The following is a 16,845-nucleotide window of genomic DNA, read 5'->3' as shown; positions in this document are numbered from 1 at the left end:
GAAGAAGGGTCCAGACCCGAAACGTCAGCTTTCCTGCTCCTCTGATGCTGATTGGTCTCCTGTATTCATCCAGCTCTACACCTTGTTATCTCAGATTCTCCAGCATCGGCAGTTCCTACTATCTCTCAAGCTTTAGACATTTTTTAAAACTGTCAACTTTTATCCAGTTGGTAGCATTCTTATTTGTACATCAGGAGATTGTGGACTCTAATTCAATCTCGGGTCATGAGACTTTAATGCACGTTGATAGTCCAGTGCAACATTGAGAGAATGCTGTGGTTTTATAGATGGTGCCTTTCAATGAGAAGTTAAATAAAGATCCTCTCTGCCTGTTCAGATCGCATTGCAATATTTGAAGACAGGAGGAAATTCTGCTGGCATCTGGATCAACATCCATCTCTCAAACAAAACCAACAAATCACCTTAACTGGTTACTCAACTCGTTGCTGTGTGGCACTTTGCTGTGTCCGTATTGGCTGCTATGTTTGTCTATTTAACAGTGATGTGAAGGTGCCGGTATTGGACTGGGGTGGACAAGGTCAGAAATCATACGACACCAGGTTATAGTCCAACAGATTCATTTGAAAATACAAGTTTTCGGAGCCTCGCTCCTTCTTCAGGTGTTTAACAGTCAGTGCAATTTAACAAATAATTAGCTGTGAAGTGCTTTGGAACAGTCTGAGAATGTGAAATACTAAATAGAAACCGAAAGAACTGCGGATACTGTAAATCAGGAACAAAAACAAAGTTGCTGGAAAAGCTCAGCAAGTCTGGCAGCATCTGTGAAGAAAAGTCAGAGTTAACGTTTCAGGTCCAGTGACCCTTTCTTGGGTCACCCGACACTAAACGTTAACTCTGATTTTTCTTCATAGATGCTGCCAGACTTGCTGAGCTTTTCCAGCAACTTTGTTTTTGATCCTGAGAGTGTGAAAGGTGCTTCCAAATGCATTTTTTTTATTAGCAATGCAGCTCTGTATGAAATGCCATTAGTCACTGTGGTTACAAGTAGACAAAATTGCTTAATCGTGATTTAATTTTGATGAGCGGGAGTTAGACTCCAGGATTGCATTTGTAATTATTAAATTGAGACAGCAGTAGTTTACTCTCTGTTATGATGGATTACTTTATATAAGTGTGTCATACTTAGATAATTATCTTGTTTTTAGGTTTTTAAGGTTCACAAGCTTATCCCTTTAGAGCCAACTTCACATACCTTCCTTTTTGTCATATCCATCCCTTGTTCCTCAGAATCCTGGTAATTTGACTCTGGAATCCATTTATACTGTTCACTTTAACATACTTATTTCAACCCATTCCCACTAGGACGAGAAATCTTCCTTTCTGATCCCAACATTTTAATGTTTAATTTGTATTCCTGCTGTTTTGAATGCTTCATTGGGATGAATGATTCCTTCAAGTCTATTTTGGCTGGTTACTTTTCTAATCTAAAACCTTCAATTAAAACACTTTAAAATTCCTCTCTTCCAATCAAAACAAGCAGAACTTCATTACTGTTTCTCTGTAACTGAAATGCAATATTCAACATCATCTTTACCTTCTTTAATCCCTTTCTGTGTGACCTACAGCTATTCCAACATCATTGTTCTACCTACACACATTTCATTTAACAAGTTCTGTAGTTCTTGGTCTACACCTCAGATTTGGCTGTCCTTCAATCTCCGCTATAGAATTGCCTACAAACTCACCAAGTTTACACTGAGCTTGAATCAAGTTAGCAATATAAAGTGGAACTAATATGGATTTCAATCCTAAGACACTCCACAAAGGCTTCTACTTTTGTTGCCATCATTTCCCTAAATTGTACTTACTTTTACTCCTTAACTAGGACCCACTGCTACTCCACTGACAGCCACCTGCTGTCACCCCACTAACAAGGACCTGCTGCAATTCCCCTATGAACTACCTGCGGTTATTCTTTTAACTCGGACCCATTACAATTTCCTCAAGCAGGACCTATGGTTATTCATGTAGCTTTACCTCTTGTTACTAACCTAACCATGACCTTGTTCCCCTAACTAAGACCTGCTATTATTCATTCTATATCCATTATCACAACATTGTTAACCAAATATATAAATGATTGATAATCAATTAAAGCTTCTGAGGTAGAACGTCTGGTCTCGATGATTAGCACTGCAGCATCACAGCACCAGAGACCCAGCCTCAATTCCAGCCTTGGGTGACTGCCTGGGTGGAGTTGCACATTCTCCCCGTGTCTGCGTGGGTTTCCGCTGGGTAGTCCAGGTTCCTCTCACAGTCCAAAGATGTGCAGGTTAGGTGGATTGCCCATGTTAAATTGTCTATAGTGGCTAAAGGTGTGCAGGCTAGAGAGAATTAGCCATGGGAAATGAAGGGGGGAGGGGTGGTTACAGGATGGGGCTTTGCTATTCAGAGTTTGGTGCAGACTCGATGAGCCAAACGGCCTCTTTCCGCACTGTAGGGATTCTATGAATGCAGTGATTTCCAAATATTTGCTTTCAGCATGCAGCATTTATATGTTCAGACTTGGGCTAATTTGTGAGTTCTACATGCTTAAGCTAATGAAATAGTATTTTATAGTTTTTTGCATTTTCATGTAACAAATCAGTGGAAATTTTCCATTTTTCCATTTTCAACTAAAATGCTTGTTGAGTGAGATTCACAGCATGTGGTGTGCCATAGCTTGGAATGACTTTTCTCACACAATCTTCCACTTCTCACCAAATTAATTTGTGTAACCGGAGTCTAGAGCACCCTTTCTCAGTGAAATGTGCAGCCCAAGAAGTGACCATCCATCATTCGCCCCACATGAAAGGCCCAGTTGCTCACTGCTTTGACACTGCAAGCAGGAATTGGTCCTCATACTGTGGTGTTTGACTATTATAACTAAGGATATGGGCCAGAGGAAAGGAAAACTCCCTTCCCACTTTGCAGACATTGACTTAAGGGCATTGGTGGATGGAGGACAATCCTTTTCCTGCAGAATGTCACAGAAAGCCTTCCACCAGACCAAACCAGCCTGATGAAGTGGGTGCCCAGCAGTACAGGCTGATGGTCAAACCTCACACTTATCCTCACCTGTTAAGCCTTCCTGCCCTCAGTGCTTCCTACTCAATAGGGACCCTTACCACCTCTCCTACTCCTAAATCACCAGTAAGTGCAGACACAATAGGCTGACTGTAACAATTTTGAGACTGCTCTTCTTTGTCTTTCACTTATGGCCTTCCGCTTGAAACATGTAATATGTTTGCTGCATAAACTGCTGGTACATGCTGCAGGTGTAACATGATGTTGCTGTACAGCAACATCTCCACTCCTTGACACTTCAGTACCTCCCAATGTGGTAAGCGACCTGTCTTCACCTCTGCTTTAAAAAGTAACACAAAGCACAGAGACTGCCAGACCGTCTGGAATAAGCAAGTAAGCTAACAGCTATACAACATATTCTGTGCGGATGCATAAAATGCACATGTGAAACTGTGCACAAGAAACACCATTTTCTGGCAAGTCCCCTTCCAAGCCACTCACCATCCTGACTTGCTGTTCAAGAAGGCAGCTCACCACCACCTTCTCAATGGCAAAGAGGGACAGACAATAAAAATGCTGGCCAGCCAGTGACATCCATTTCTCCACAAGTGAATAATAAAAACTAGCAGAAGCACGCGTGGGCATCCCTGAGCTCCAAAGACAAGTACTGAGGGGCTGATGCGGTGTGTGATTTGGACCCAGAGCAGGTATGATGATGTGGCTGTGTTGAGGAGGGTGGTTTGTCGATGCTTACTTGTGGATAAAGGGTCCATGTTATGAAGTAGCAGCTGAATGAGAATGGGGATAATCATTAGGCAAGCTGCTGCCTGCTCTGATGTACATTTCAGAAATTTGTGCTGTCTACTTTTTTAGGGAAGAAGAGGAGAATTAGAGGTGGCACATAAATAAAGCAAGTTGAGGCCTTAATGAAATGCAAATACATTGAAAGTAAAGTATTCAGCACTCAGTAATGAGATTCAGCAGCCCCCATTTAAAGTGTGAGGGGAAAATCACAAAACATTTTCTCAATGTCGGCATACTGATTTTTTAATTTGCTCCATTTATTTCATTTGCGTTCAGGGGAAGTGATGGCCTGGTGGTATTATCACTAGACTATTAATCCAGAAACTCAGCTAATATTCTGGTGCTGTGGATTTGAATTTGAATTCAATTAAAATTAAAATCTGGAATTAAGTATGTACTGATGACCATGCAACCATTGCTGATTGTCAAAGAAACCCATCTGGCTCCCTAATGTCGTTCTGGGAAGGAAATCCTCACCTGGTCTGACCTACATGTGACTCTGGACCTACAGCAATGTCGTTGACTCTCAACTGCCCTCTGAAATGGCCTAGCAAGTGACTCAGTTCAAGGGCAGCTAGGGACAGGCAATAAACGCTGGCCAGCCAGCAATGTCCATGTCCCACGAGTGAATTTAAAAAATAATTATTTCCTACCTTTCTCACCATTGCTCATGGTGCACCAGGGAAGGGAAAATTCTGCCTCGTATTTTTATTGGCCACTCAATTTAGTAATGCCGCGAAGAATTGTTTTCTCACCTCTGACCTTCTTTTGTACAGCCAGACCTCTCCCATTGGCATTTCTCTGATAGATGGTGCTGGGTGGGCTACTGACTACCTCCAACATCTGAAGGTCACTTTCACCTATACAAAGCAACAGCAACAGACAGCTTACTTCTTGCACACAAATAAAGTAACTGTGAACTAACATATTACCGAGTCTGGATGAAAAGTCACTGCATTCGAAATATTAACTCTGCTCACTTCCCACAGATGCTGCCAGACCTGCTGAATTTCACAAGTGATTTCTGTTTTGTTTCAGATCTCCAGCAACCACAGTTTCTTGTTTTATTATAAACATATTGCCATACCGTGATAGCTACAGGAAGAACTAACGTATAATATATATTTGGTTTACAGTATATTAATATATTAATAATTTGGTTTTTATACATATATATTGACTTGGAAATATAAATTAAAATGGAAGTTGGACTGCTATATGAATCAAATACCTTGGAAAGTTTTGCAACCTGGAAAAATCAAATGGTTCATATTTTATATAGGAGGTCAGGACAATGTTGTTTTTGAAGTATTAGTGAAATACCTCGAGACATGGTAACAACTTTGAGTTAAGGACATTCTACCTAACGACAACCTTCTAATTTGGTTGATTTTGTTATAATGCTGCAAGTACAAGAACAGTCAGAGACTCCACAATCTGTGAGTAGAAAACATTTCCTTCTTTTTCCCTAATTGTGGAGAAAAGACAGAACAACCAAAAAAGCTTACAAGAAAGAATTCTAACAAGACCTAGGTCCACCTGATCAATCATTCAAATGAAGAATGATTGTGTCCCACAACAATTGCTTTACAGATGGCTGTATGTGATTAGTGTTAAAACAGGGCAGCACAGTGGCTCAGTGGTTAGCACTGCTGCCTCACAGCACCAGGGACCTCGGTTCAATTCTACCCTTGGGTAACTCTCTGTGTGGAGTTTGCACATTCTCCCTGTGTCTGCATGGTTTCCTCCAGGTGCTCCAGTTTCCTCCCACAGTCCAAAGATGTGCAGGCTAGGTGGATTGGCCATGCTAAATCATCCACAGTATTCAGGGATGTGTAGATTAGGTGGGTTCCAGGGGGATGGGTCTGGGTGGGATGCTCTGCAGGTCAGTGTGGACTTGTTGGGCTGAAGGGCCTGTTTCCACACTGTAGGGATTCTATGAAAATCAACAGGTACTGTGTGACATAGCCTAAACCACCCCTGAAATCTGGATTTTTGATATTCAGAGCTGTGTTCCCTATCTTTCTTTTTCAACCATAACACCAGTGTCAAAATGTCTATCTTTTATCTGTCTTAATTGTGAACGAGTATATGGGTTTCGGAGTTGTAAAAACACACAGTTTGAGTCATATAGTAGTAGATTAGGAATCTTTTCTCTGCCAAAGTTTCATGTGTGACTATAAATAATTATTTTTTGTTAATGATAAAACCTGATGTGAATTGTTCTTGTCCTAATTAGCAGTCAGTCAGGCAAATTGGTCATCTTGATGGTCTAAATGGGACTTAGTACATTTTTGACAGCTTATGGAATGGTGAGACACAATTATGAATGCACACTTCCCTGCTAAGTTATGACTTAACTATAAATGTCCAACTTACCTGCATAATGGCTGATAGGGAATTTTACTTTCCCAGGCCTGTGTGTCGGTTTTCTATATATCCTTGACTGACTTTGGCCATTGACATTAAATCTATTATCTGAAATACTCTCCAATGGTTGGAATCGGGATGAAATATTCTTAGGATGGGATAACTGGGAAGATAATAAGAAAGTAAGATCATTGCAAAATTGCATTAAAGTAAGGCATAAAATACAGAAAACAGCAATGAGGACAAATGAGATTTAATCTTTTGGAAAGATAATATTTACATAAATTTATTGTCCTCAGTACTACCAAATATCTTTACTCCAATCTCAGACTTTGTTAAAATCAAGTTAATGGTTTTATGGTTGCAGTGAACAGGAAATGAGTAAATTCACTGACATTTCTGGGTTCTATTCACAGACTGTAAAGTTTCTGCTATTATGACACAGAGTATGCTAGATATAGCCTTGATCAGGAGATATTTTAAAAGCATTAATGTGCATAAAATCTGTCCCTTAATATTTGAAAAGTAGTCACAAATTTTAATTGGCATTATTGTCTTGGAAGTGCATCCTACAGTATAATTTTATTTGTTTGTGTTCAAAGTATTGAATTACAATTCTGAAATGTTGCTTGCAAAGAGTTTATTCAGTTTATAACACTAATAAAACTCCAACTTCTCAAAAATAATCAAAGTTATCAATATGGAAACATATAAAACAGAGCTTTTGGTGAAAATTGTTCCACATAATTCTCTAATAAGGTTAGGTTGTTAATGCTTAATGTCATTAATACAGTACCCTAATTTAAAGGGCATGTTTCAGTCTCAAACACTGATCTTTTTACATTATTGTTGATGGCATTTCATTTCAGCCAGAATTTGTGAAGCACTCAGAAAACAAGAATAAAGAACAAACTTTAATTCACTTCTGTATGATCAAAATACCAACCCCTTGACCGTTAACCTCAAAAGACCTTGATCTTCTTTTCTTCCGCTTGGCTTCTAATGTCTCCTGTCTTCTACTTGCCTTTTTGTTTTCCTTTTTATAGGACTGAGACCAGTCAGTGGAGCATTCTTCCTCATTAGGCTGTACATGGTTGATCACCTCACCAGTACTGGTGGATAGATTGTCCTCACTAGCAGCATGTTTTATAAGTTGACCCTGCTGGTGTCTATACAATGTCAGTGATGATTCAGGAATGCCTCTATAAAATGATTCTTCATTTTCCTTCATCGAATGCAGGGAAATGCTTGTTTTCTCCTTCATGGGCTCCAGAATGTGTAGCCTGTTGTCATTTTCCAGAACTTTTGAACGTCTCCTTGCGGCTTTGACTGCGATGTTCTTGGTGCCCGTCAACATCTGCTTGCGTTCTACTGAAAATGGAACTCATTAATTATTTCATTACAGCAGTATGTAGAATTTTGCTCTTAAAGTACATTGCATTCATAACACAAGGGGTGGCAATGTTTAAAACAGATAAGGGCCTGTGTTATTTTGAAGGCCAGAGAGTCACTGGAAGAGCACAGACTGGAATTGTATGTTGGGGATTCTGTGGAACCCCAGATGCAGCTGACTGCATGGAAATTGCCTGGGAAATCAAAGATACTGATGGGTAGTTCCACTGCATTCAGAACCCTCTGAAAAAAAACCCTAACATCTGAAAATATTAAGGGTTCAGCTTCTGCTAATTTAATAGTCATTCAGGGAATATTAGACAATTGGAAACCTGTGCAACACCTAGCCAATTATTTAGTTGATTCCAGCACCCCCAGCTCAAAAGGCATACCTCATCAATGCCCTTACACCTGCGGGACCTTCTGATAACCATCACCTCCCCCAATTAGGCATCCCCTCTCCCACAACACAACACAATTCCATGTTCCACACTTTGTACCTGATAACTCCTCCACAGCTGGCCTGACCCATAGCACCCAACATTCTACCCCAACTCCTCTGCTGGCACCACACTTGCCAGCTGGCCTTGGAAATCATCATCACTGCCAGCCTGATCCTCCAGTACCCAACAACCTCCACTCCTCCAGCCACTGTCCCCTTATACCTCCCCCTGCCCCCAACACAATCCACTGACGGGTCCTGACAATCACCTCTCTGCTGGTCTTGACATCCCATTACCCTCATCTGCCAGCTCTGACATAATACCCCACTCCTCAAGCCGCTCAACCTACCCAAAGCACTCCAACCCTACTCAACTTGCACCTGTACTCTTGAATCAATTGCCATCCTAAACCTTCACTTCCACACTTACATTTCACAGCAGCTGTCAAAGTGGCTGGCTCTGCTGCTGGACACTTAAATCCCAGGACATGACTGCTGCAAAACACAGCATGCTTTGACTTCATAGGATCATTTAAACAAACAGTACAGAAGAGGCCCTTCAGCCCATCAGGTCTGTACTGCTGAAGCTACAGTAAATCTACACTATTCCCACTTTTCAGGTCCATTGCCTTGAATGTCATGCTATTTCAAGTGCTCACTTTTTAAAGGTTGTGAGGTTTCATGCCTTGACTACCCTCCCTGGTAGTGCATTCCAGATTCCACCACCCTGTAGGTGAAAAGCATTGTCCTCAAATCCTCTGTGAACATCCTGCCTTTCATCTTAAAATTATGCTCCCTTGTTATGGACCCTTTGACTAATGGGAACAGCTGCTCTATATTCTTCCTGTGCATGCCTCTCATAAGCTTATACACCTGTATCAGGCTCCCCTCAATCTTCTCTGCTCCAAAGAAAACAACCCAAGCTTATCCAGCCTCTCTTCATAGCTGAAATTCTCCATCCCAGAGCAACATCCTGGAGAATCTCCTTTGCACCCCCGTAGTCCAATCGCATCCATTCTACGAGTGGAGACCAGAACTGCACACAACACTCCAGTAGTGGCCTAACTAAAGTCCTGTACAACTTCAACACAGCCTCCTTGCTCTTATAATCTATGCCCCAACTGATAAAGGCAAGTGTCCTGTATGCCTTTTTAACTACCCTATTAAACTACCTACCATCTTCATGGATTTGTGGACAAACACCCCATGATCCCTTTGTTCCTCTAAGATTCCCTAGCGTCCTGCCATTCATTCAGTACTCCCACAATTATGTATTTATTTCAGCAACGCTCCACATTTCTGAAAGAGCGGGAGTCCGAATTACTGACCGGAATTGCCAATGGGTTGTTTTTCCCTTCCAGCTGCTAATTTTACATAGCAGGATGAGTTCCAACCAACACGGAGGGAAGCAGCTTCTGTCATCTAATAAAATTAAACTGTACTGCACTGAAGCATCCAAAAGGAAGTGGAGTCAAAATGAAAGGAAGCAGATGTCTTCAGGATATTAAATAAATAATTGCATGAAGTGAGAATGGTCAAGGTTGAGGAACCCACACAAGGCAGAGAGAGAACAGTTGCCAGATTTACCCTGTTTCTCAACGTTTGGCAACCTTATTACAACAATCCAGCTGCCACTCCTCTTCTTATTAAATAAAGGCCAGGGGCACTGCAGCACATAGAGAAATCAGTCTTCTGCTGCCTATTGTTTAACTAAAGATGGGAGAGTCAAGGGACTGAGATTCCTGCTGGTAGTGTTGGTGTTGGAGGAGATGGGCACTGAACAGCAAATGTCCGATAGCATAATCAGAGGCGTGTACCTCATAGGAGCCCTCCCTACATCTTTACCCTGCTCTCTGTTGGTATCTTCTGGGAGGAAAATCTGGATAATCATTTTCATCTTCCAACTAAGTTAGGGCATCAGAAGCCCCAAGGTGAGGGAGAGGTCACCACATGCCAACCTTCTCTCTTTTTGCATCCATTTCTCTTCGTATTGCTGTCCCAGCAGGAGAACCATCAACCTGATTCAACACTAACCATGAAACAGCTGTCCAAAATACATCATGGCTACACAGTTCTACATCGAGACTTCATACCTTTAAGGAATTCTGTCTGGCTGTGTCGGTTGTCTGCAAAATTCTCTGTGCTGTCAGGTGATGAGTTTAAATGGCTGCTGGCACTGCTCATCTCGCTAAAGCTCACCAGACTCTCCTGTTGATTTGTCTGAAGGAAGATTTGTGGTGGAAAAATTAAAATATTTAGTATTTAATTTGCATCTTGTTTGTGTCACTTCATTTTCCTTTACGACCCAAAGTAAAAACAGCAATTTAGGGAAGGTTGCGCAGCTAGGCACCCAATGGGAGAAATACAGCAAACTGGGATTTAAAATAGTGGAGCAGACTCTATGGGTCAATTGGTTGACATGTGAAACAATGTTCCTTTGTTGCATGCAAGTGTATTTTACTATTTGCTAATTTTAGCAAAAAAAATGTGCATATGAACTGGAGAATACCATGGCAACTATATTCCTGTCATGGTAACTAATTAATACCCAATTCGCGTTCACGCTAAATTAATGAACATGAGAAAATATAACCTACAATGAGTGAATGGCGTGGCCTTATATCTTTGGAGAATGCGCTGATTAATTCCTGCAATGTTGATAACACATCTGTGAATTTAAAGCCCTCGAGTCATTGTACAGTTTTCTGGGAATGTGGCATTGAGATTGAAATCTTTGAAAAGGGCACTATACCAGAACCTACTGCACACTTGGTGCACCAACTCACCTCTTGGTTTAGCATTCCATTCACTTGGATTGGAGGAGGCGTCATCACCGTTGAACTCGTTCTCCGTTGACCATGTGGGCTGCTTTTAAACACTCGGTTATTGTCACTGGAGCGTCAAAGGAAGAATGTCAAAATGAATGAGGGGAAACACTGAGAATTTGTCATTGTAGTCGATTCTAGTCAAACAGATACTGTATGTACTCATGTAAAAATCAATCCCATGTAAATGTGTATAGTGTATAATATTTGCCTCCAAAGTGTCTAAATTTCATGAACCCATGAAAAAGTTGACAACTGAGATCAAAGCCCAAAAATTTCAAAACTAAAGTTTAATCCTGGTGATTGTTTCGGTTAGAATGTTAAAATTTAAAAAACGTTAAAGGGCTTCTTGTCATTTTCATGGGGTCTGGAGATGTTTCATCTTTCCTGCTTAGATGGCTGCAACTTTTTGTCTCTCTTTTTAAATGTCTTTCTATAAGTTAATGATTAGATCCCATTGTAAATGCCTGACAGGCAACAGTTGAAAGTAAGTCTAATGGCAGGATTTACCCCTTCTAAGAAGTGGCAGGGAAGTGGCTAGAAGTATAAGAAATAGGAGCAGAAGAAGACCAGATGGTCCAAAGAATCTTCTTCAGTATGCAAAACAATAATGGCTGACCTTGGGTTTCCCATTTGCTCCCCATATCCCATGCTCATGTTGCAAGATTTCCTTCTTAATTTAATCCAATACCATTGCCATTTTCTTTCTTAATGAACCTGCATGCTAACCCTTACTGTTTTTTGTACAATCACATCCAAGTCTTTCTGAACATCAATTTGTAAGTTTCAAGACTTTCAAAAAATATTCTGCTCATCTATTCTTATGACCAAAGTGAATAACCTCACACTTCCCTACATTATACTCCACTAACCATCTTGTTTTGGAAATCCAGATGTACTCCAATTGCTTTTTCTCCTTTATCTAGCCTACTAGTTACATCCTCAAAAAATAGTTACAAATTTGGCAATCAGGATTTTCTCCTGTAAGACCATACTGACTTGTTCTCATAGGGTCACACAGCACAGAAGAGGTCCTTCAGCCCATCAGGTCTGCAACAACCTATCTAGACTAATCCCACTTTCCTGTTCTTGGTCTATAGCTAATGTTATGACATTTCAAGTGCTCATATGTATAATTTTTAAAGACTGTGAGGTTTCCTGCCTCTACTAGCCTCCCAGTCAGTGAATTTCAGATTGCCACCACCCTCTAAAAAAAAATTTCCTCAAATCTTCTCTAAATTGCCTGCCCTTCAATTCAGAATTATGCCCCCTCATAACTGACTTTCAACGATGGAGGAAGGGTTCTGAGGAAGAGTCACAGGAGCTGCAATGTTGACTCTGATTTTCTCTTCACAGATGTTGCCAGATCTGCTGACCTTTTCCAGCAACTTCTGTTTTTGTTCAAAGATGGAGAAAGCTTCTTCCTGTCCACGCCCCTCATAATTCTATATACCTCAATCCGGGCTCCCTCAGTTTTCTCTGCTCGAAAGGAAGCAACCAAATCCTATCCAGCCTTTCTTCATAGCTAAAACTTAGGCAACATCCTGGTGAATCTCCTTTGCGATCCCTCCAGTGCAAATGACATCCTTCCCATAGTGTGGGGACGTAAACTGCACACAGTACTCCAGATGTGCCTAACTAAAGTTCTGTATAACTTCAACATAGTCTCCCTGCTCTTATCATCTATGCCATAACTGATAAAGGCAAGTGTCCCAAATGCCTTCTTAACTACCCTATTAACCTGTTCTAATCACTGCACTCCCCTAAAACGTCTTTAATAGATTTTAGCACTTTCTTGAAGACTGATTTTAGGTGACCTGGACTGTAGTCTCCTTTTATTCCTTTTCTTGAATAGTGGTCACGCATTTATTAAATTCCAATCTGCTAGAACCTATACAGAATCTGGGGAATTTTGTAAAGTCACAGCTAGTGCATCCATTTGCTCTGCAGCATTTTCTTTTAAATCCTGAAGATCCTGGGGATTTATTTGAATTTAGTCGGTTTCATGATCTTTTTCTCTGCTAATATTAATTACCTCAATTTTTTTCTAATCTACTCACCCCTACTTCTATTTCTACTTTGTATCTTTTACTGTGAAGACAGAGATAAAGGCCTGGATTTTTGGATTAGTGGCGATCTAACACAGAGATTCTTCTTTACAAAAGAGTAGAGCTCTGGGTTGGATCGGACTTGATGGGGTGGCTGGTTCCAACTGAGGCAAGGCAGGTCCTGTCGGGTCCAGTGACAGGGGTGGGAATTGGGTTGGGACTGGCATTGAAGGAGCTGTTGGTTGGGTCCAGTTGGGAGAAAAAGGTTTTGATCCACGAGGATGTTGTATCAGGTTTTGGGGGATGTAAAGGTTCTGGAGGAGTTGTAGTTCCACGTGTGTGAGATAAATATGGGCTGTAACGAATAGTTACTCAGGAGTTAAACTACGTATTTAATAGTCTAACTTTTCTTCAGTAAGTACAATGTGGAAGAAAGCCATTCACCTCACTTAGTCCACACCGACCCTCCGAAGAGTAACCCACACAGACCCACCCTATCCCTGTAACCCTACATTTCCCACAGCTAAACCACCTAGCCTACCCTGAACACTATAGGGCAGTTTAGCATGGCCAATCCACCTAAACTACACATTTTTGGACTGTGGGAGGAAACCGATGCATCCAGAGGAAACCCATGCAGACACAGAGAGAATATACAAGTTCCATACAGACTGTCACCTGAGGGTAGAATTGTACCTGGGTCCCTGGCACTGTGAGGTACAGCGCCACCGCGCCACCCCTTTCCTTAATTTTGGAGTAGTTCAGAGAAATTATTTTCCGTAATTTCATCAGAATGTGCTGAAGTCTCTGATTTAAATGGAGACTTTCAGGAATTGCTCAGTGGAAAATTCAATTTCCCACACAGTTCCTTTAAAGTGTTCTATGATGAGGATTCCACAAGGTCCCCACGTGCAACCATGATCTGCACTGGCATAACAACTGCATGGTCAGCAGAAAATCCAGACCATTTTTGGCTCAACATCCCTGCTGTTTTCTCATTGACCTTCATAATTTCTCCTGTTTCTGCTTCTAAACAATGAATGTTTACTTTAGTTACTCTCATCCTTTTTATATAGAGCCATACAGGCATACAGCAAGGAAACAGACCCTTCAGTCCAACTTGTCCACCCCAACCAATTTTCACAAACACTACTCGTCCCCTTTGCCTGCATTTGGCCCATAAACCTTTCCTATTCATGTACCTGTTCAAATGTCTTTTAAACATTGTAACTGTACCTGCATCTGCCTCTGGCAGTTCATTCTACATATAAACCACCCTCTGTTGTAAAAAAGTTGCCCCTTGGGTCCCTTTTAAATCTTTCTCCTCTCACCTTAAAATATGCCCTCTAGTTTTGAACTCTCTTACCCTAGGAAAAAGACCTTTGCTATTCACCTTATCTTACTATCTGTTTTTATATCTCTGGTTTTCATACACTTATTCCTTTTCCTTTCTGATGTCCCTTTTCCAGCTTATAAAATATTCTGAACCCTCAGATTTACTATATTTTTGCAACATTATAAGCCTTTTCTTTTAATTTAATGCTATCTTTAACTTTCTTCACTGAGGCATGAAAAGATCTTGTTTTTGATTTTTTGCTTTTCAATGCAATATAGTTTGTTGGACATATTGAATTTTTTATATGTTTTCCATTGTTTATTTACTGTCACATATTTAGTCTACATACTTTTGCTAACTCTCCTGCCATTCACATGCAAACGGTTTTGGTTAAGTTTAAGGTTCTTGTTTGTCTTTAGAGTATCTCATTTTCAGACTTAAGGTGGGCCCCCATTGTATTACCATCACTGTTTTCCAATGGATCTTTTACTGCATTATTAATGAACTCAGATCCTGTATACTTTATTAAAGAAAAAATAACTTTACCTCTACATGCTTCAATTACGTATTGTTCTGGGAAGCTGTCCCTAAAATATTCTATAAATTCATCTTTCAGGCCACTTTTGCCAATTTGTTTGATCCACTTTATATGAAGAGTAAAGCAACCCCACTGTTATTACATTCTCTTTTTTACAAGCTCTGATAATTTCTTGTTTAACGTTCTGTCTAACAGATTAACTACTACTATGGGCCTACTCCACCAGTCTGACTCTTCCCATTCCTAATCTCCACTCCATGTTTCTACTTGCTGATTTTCTAAGTCATGATCTCTTCTCAGAAATGTCTTTATGTCAAGCCTTATTGACAAAGCTACATCTCTTTGTCTATTCTGTTGGTCTTTTCAAAATACTGCCTGTTTGTATTATTTATTTTCCGCTCTTCATCTTGCAATTATACGTCTGTAATGGTGATTAGATTTAAACCGCATATCTCTATTTGTGCCATTAATTCATCTCTCTTATTGCAAATGTTCCATGCATTCCAATAAAACAACTTCAATTTTAACTCTTTTTACTACTATTCTCTGAATGTGCCTTATAATGTTGCTCTAATACTGTTAAATTCTCTGTCCCTTCCTGTCCCACCAGCTCATATTTAACCACGTCAGTATATTTTGCTATTTCCTCAACTTTTATGTTTGGATTTTGTTTATGTTGAATTTATGTTTAAATCCTCCTGCACCTGAACCCTTCACTCTCTCTGTTAAAGCCATTTTGCCCCATTATGTCCATATTTGCCAATGCACTCATGTTCTTATACTCTGTCCTTCCTATCCCACCTTGTTTCTCACTACCTGTATCACAACTCTGCATTATTGTCTGTCCCTTTTCTCTTTAACTTTCCAAATTTCCCCTCATGTGACCTATCTCCCATTATTTTACATAAAGACCCTTTAAAACCATTGTGTGGGTTCCATACTGTACAGTACACTGATCCCAGAACAGGTCAGGTAAAAACTGTCTCAGCTGTATAGCTCTCTTCTCCCTTGGTACAGGTGCTAGTACTACAAGATTCAAGACCCATTTCACCCACATCAATCTTTCAGCATGCAGTCAACTCTCTGATCTTATTTACCTTATGCCAATTATCTTGTGCTCAGATAGTAATCCAGAGATTATAACCTTTGTGATTCTGCTGTTCATATTCCATCAGCAGATTCTCTCAATCCTACCTATGCATCAGATACTCACATGGACCACAACAATTGGATCCTCCTACTCCCACTGCAAGTTCCTCTTCCTCCTTGAGATGTCCTTAACCTTGACACAGTAGAGCTCTTAATACTCCTGCTCTAAGCTGCACAGAATATTATCTGTATCCCCTAACCATTCTCCCCTGCTACTGTTTTTTTAGTGCCACTTGAATGGTTCCCTGAAAGAAGGCACTATGGTCAGTTTCCTCATCCACCCTGTAGTCTTTGCTCTGATCCATATAAGTTGCGATTACATCAAACCCACTGGACTATCATAGAGGCTGAGACTCCTCCACCTCTACTTTCTGTGTCCATATAACTGCCTCACTTGCAGTCACATCTCCCTGTCCCTGACCACAGTCCAAATCAAAAGTAGTTAGCCCAAATGGTGTGACAACTTCCTGGAACAAAGTACTGCATCATCCATGTAAAACTCCCCCTCCCTGATGTACTGGTGTCAGAATCTAGCTCATCAACTCAGAGGCAATTTTCCTCAAATTGCGAACACTTACTGCAAATGTAGTTGCCATTTGCACCTACATGCAAGAGCTGCACACAGCATCATTGTGGTGTTTTATTTAACTAATTAGGACTTAAGTTTAGAAATATCACTCAACTGTCTTCTGTATTTATAAGAAATAGTTTAATTAGGCCAGGCATAAATTTAATGGAATTCTATTACCTTTTGATTACTGATTTAATCTATTGCCCCCATTAATGTTACCTTTCTGGCTCTGGTACCAGTGGTGGTAACGCATCTTTGTAATTCCTTCGCCAAGGATAAGGCTTTTCAGATCCAGTTGTTCTCACACTTTCTTGATCAGAGTCCACATCCTGCACCAACTCTC

The 16,845-nt window shown here is 40.5% G+C and overlaps 2 protein-coding genes across 2 annotated transcripts in view; both read right to left on the bottom strand.

Moving 5' to 3' along the window:
• Positions 1 to 16,845, bottom strand: part of rpl38 (ribosomal protein L38) — a 474,590-nt gene that overhangs the window by 68,620 nt on the left and 389,125 nt on the right. The window lies entirely within an intron of this gene.
• Positions 1 to 16,845, bottom strand: part of kif19 (kinesin family member 19) — a 181,875-nt gene that overhangs the window by 5,743 nt on the left and 159,287 nt on the right. Inside the window, exons 15-20 of the mRNA XM_048611035.1 lie at positions 16,722 to 16,845; positions 10,822 to 10,927; positions 10,129 to 10,255; positions 7,148 to 7,569; positions 6,211 to 6,364; positions 4,587 to 4,691 (exon numbers count right to left, since the gene is read on the bottom strand). The exon at positions 16,722 to 16,845 is cut by the window's right edge and continues 31 nt beyond it. Of these exons, the coding sequence (XP_048466992.1) occupies positions 4,587 to 4,691; positions 6,211 to 6,364; positions 7,148 to 7,569; positions 10,129 to 10,255; positions 10,822 to 10,927; positions 16,722 to 16,845 (1,038 nt within the window). The remainder of the gene's footprint in view (positions 1 to 4,586; positions 4,692 to 6,210; positions 6,365 to 7,147; positions 7,570 to 10,128; positions 10,256 to 10,821; positions 10,928 to 16,721) is intronic.

Source organism: Rhincodon typus, chromosome 23 (genome assembly GCF_021869965.1).
Source record: "Rhincodon typus isolate 14 chromosome 23, sRhiTyp1.1, whole genome shotgun sequence".
Classification (NCBI taxonomy): domain Eukaryota; kingdom Metazoa; phylum Chordata; class Chondrichthyes; order Orectolobiformes; family Rhincodontidae; genus Rhincodon; species Rhincodon typus.
The sequence above is the reverse complement of the archived record's forward strand: the minus strand, read 5'-3'. Positions and strand labels throughout refer to the sequence as shown.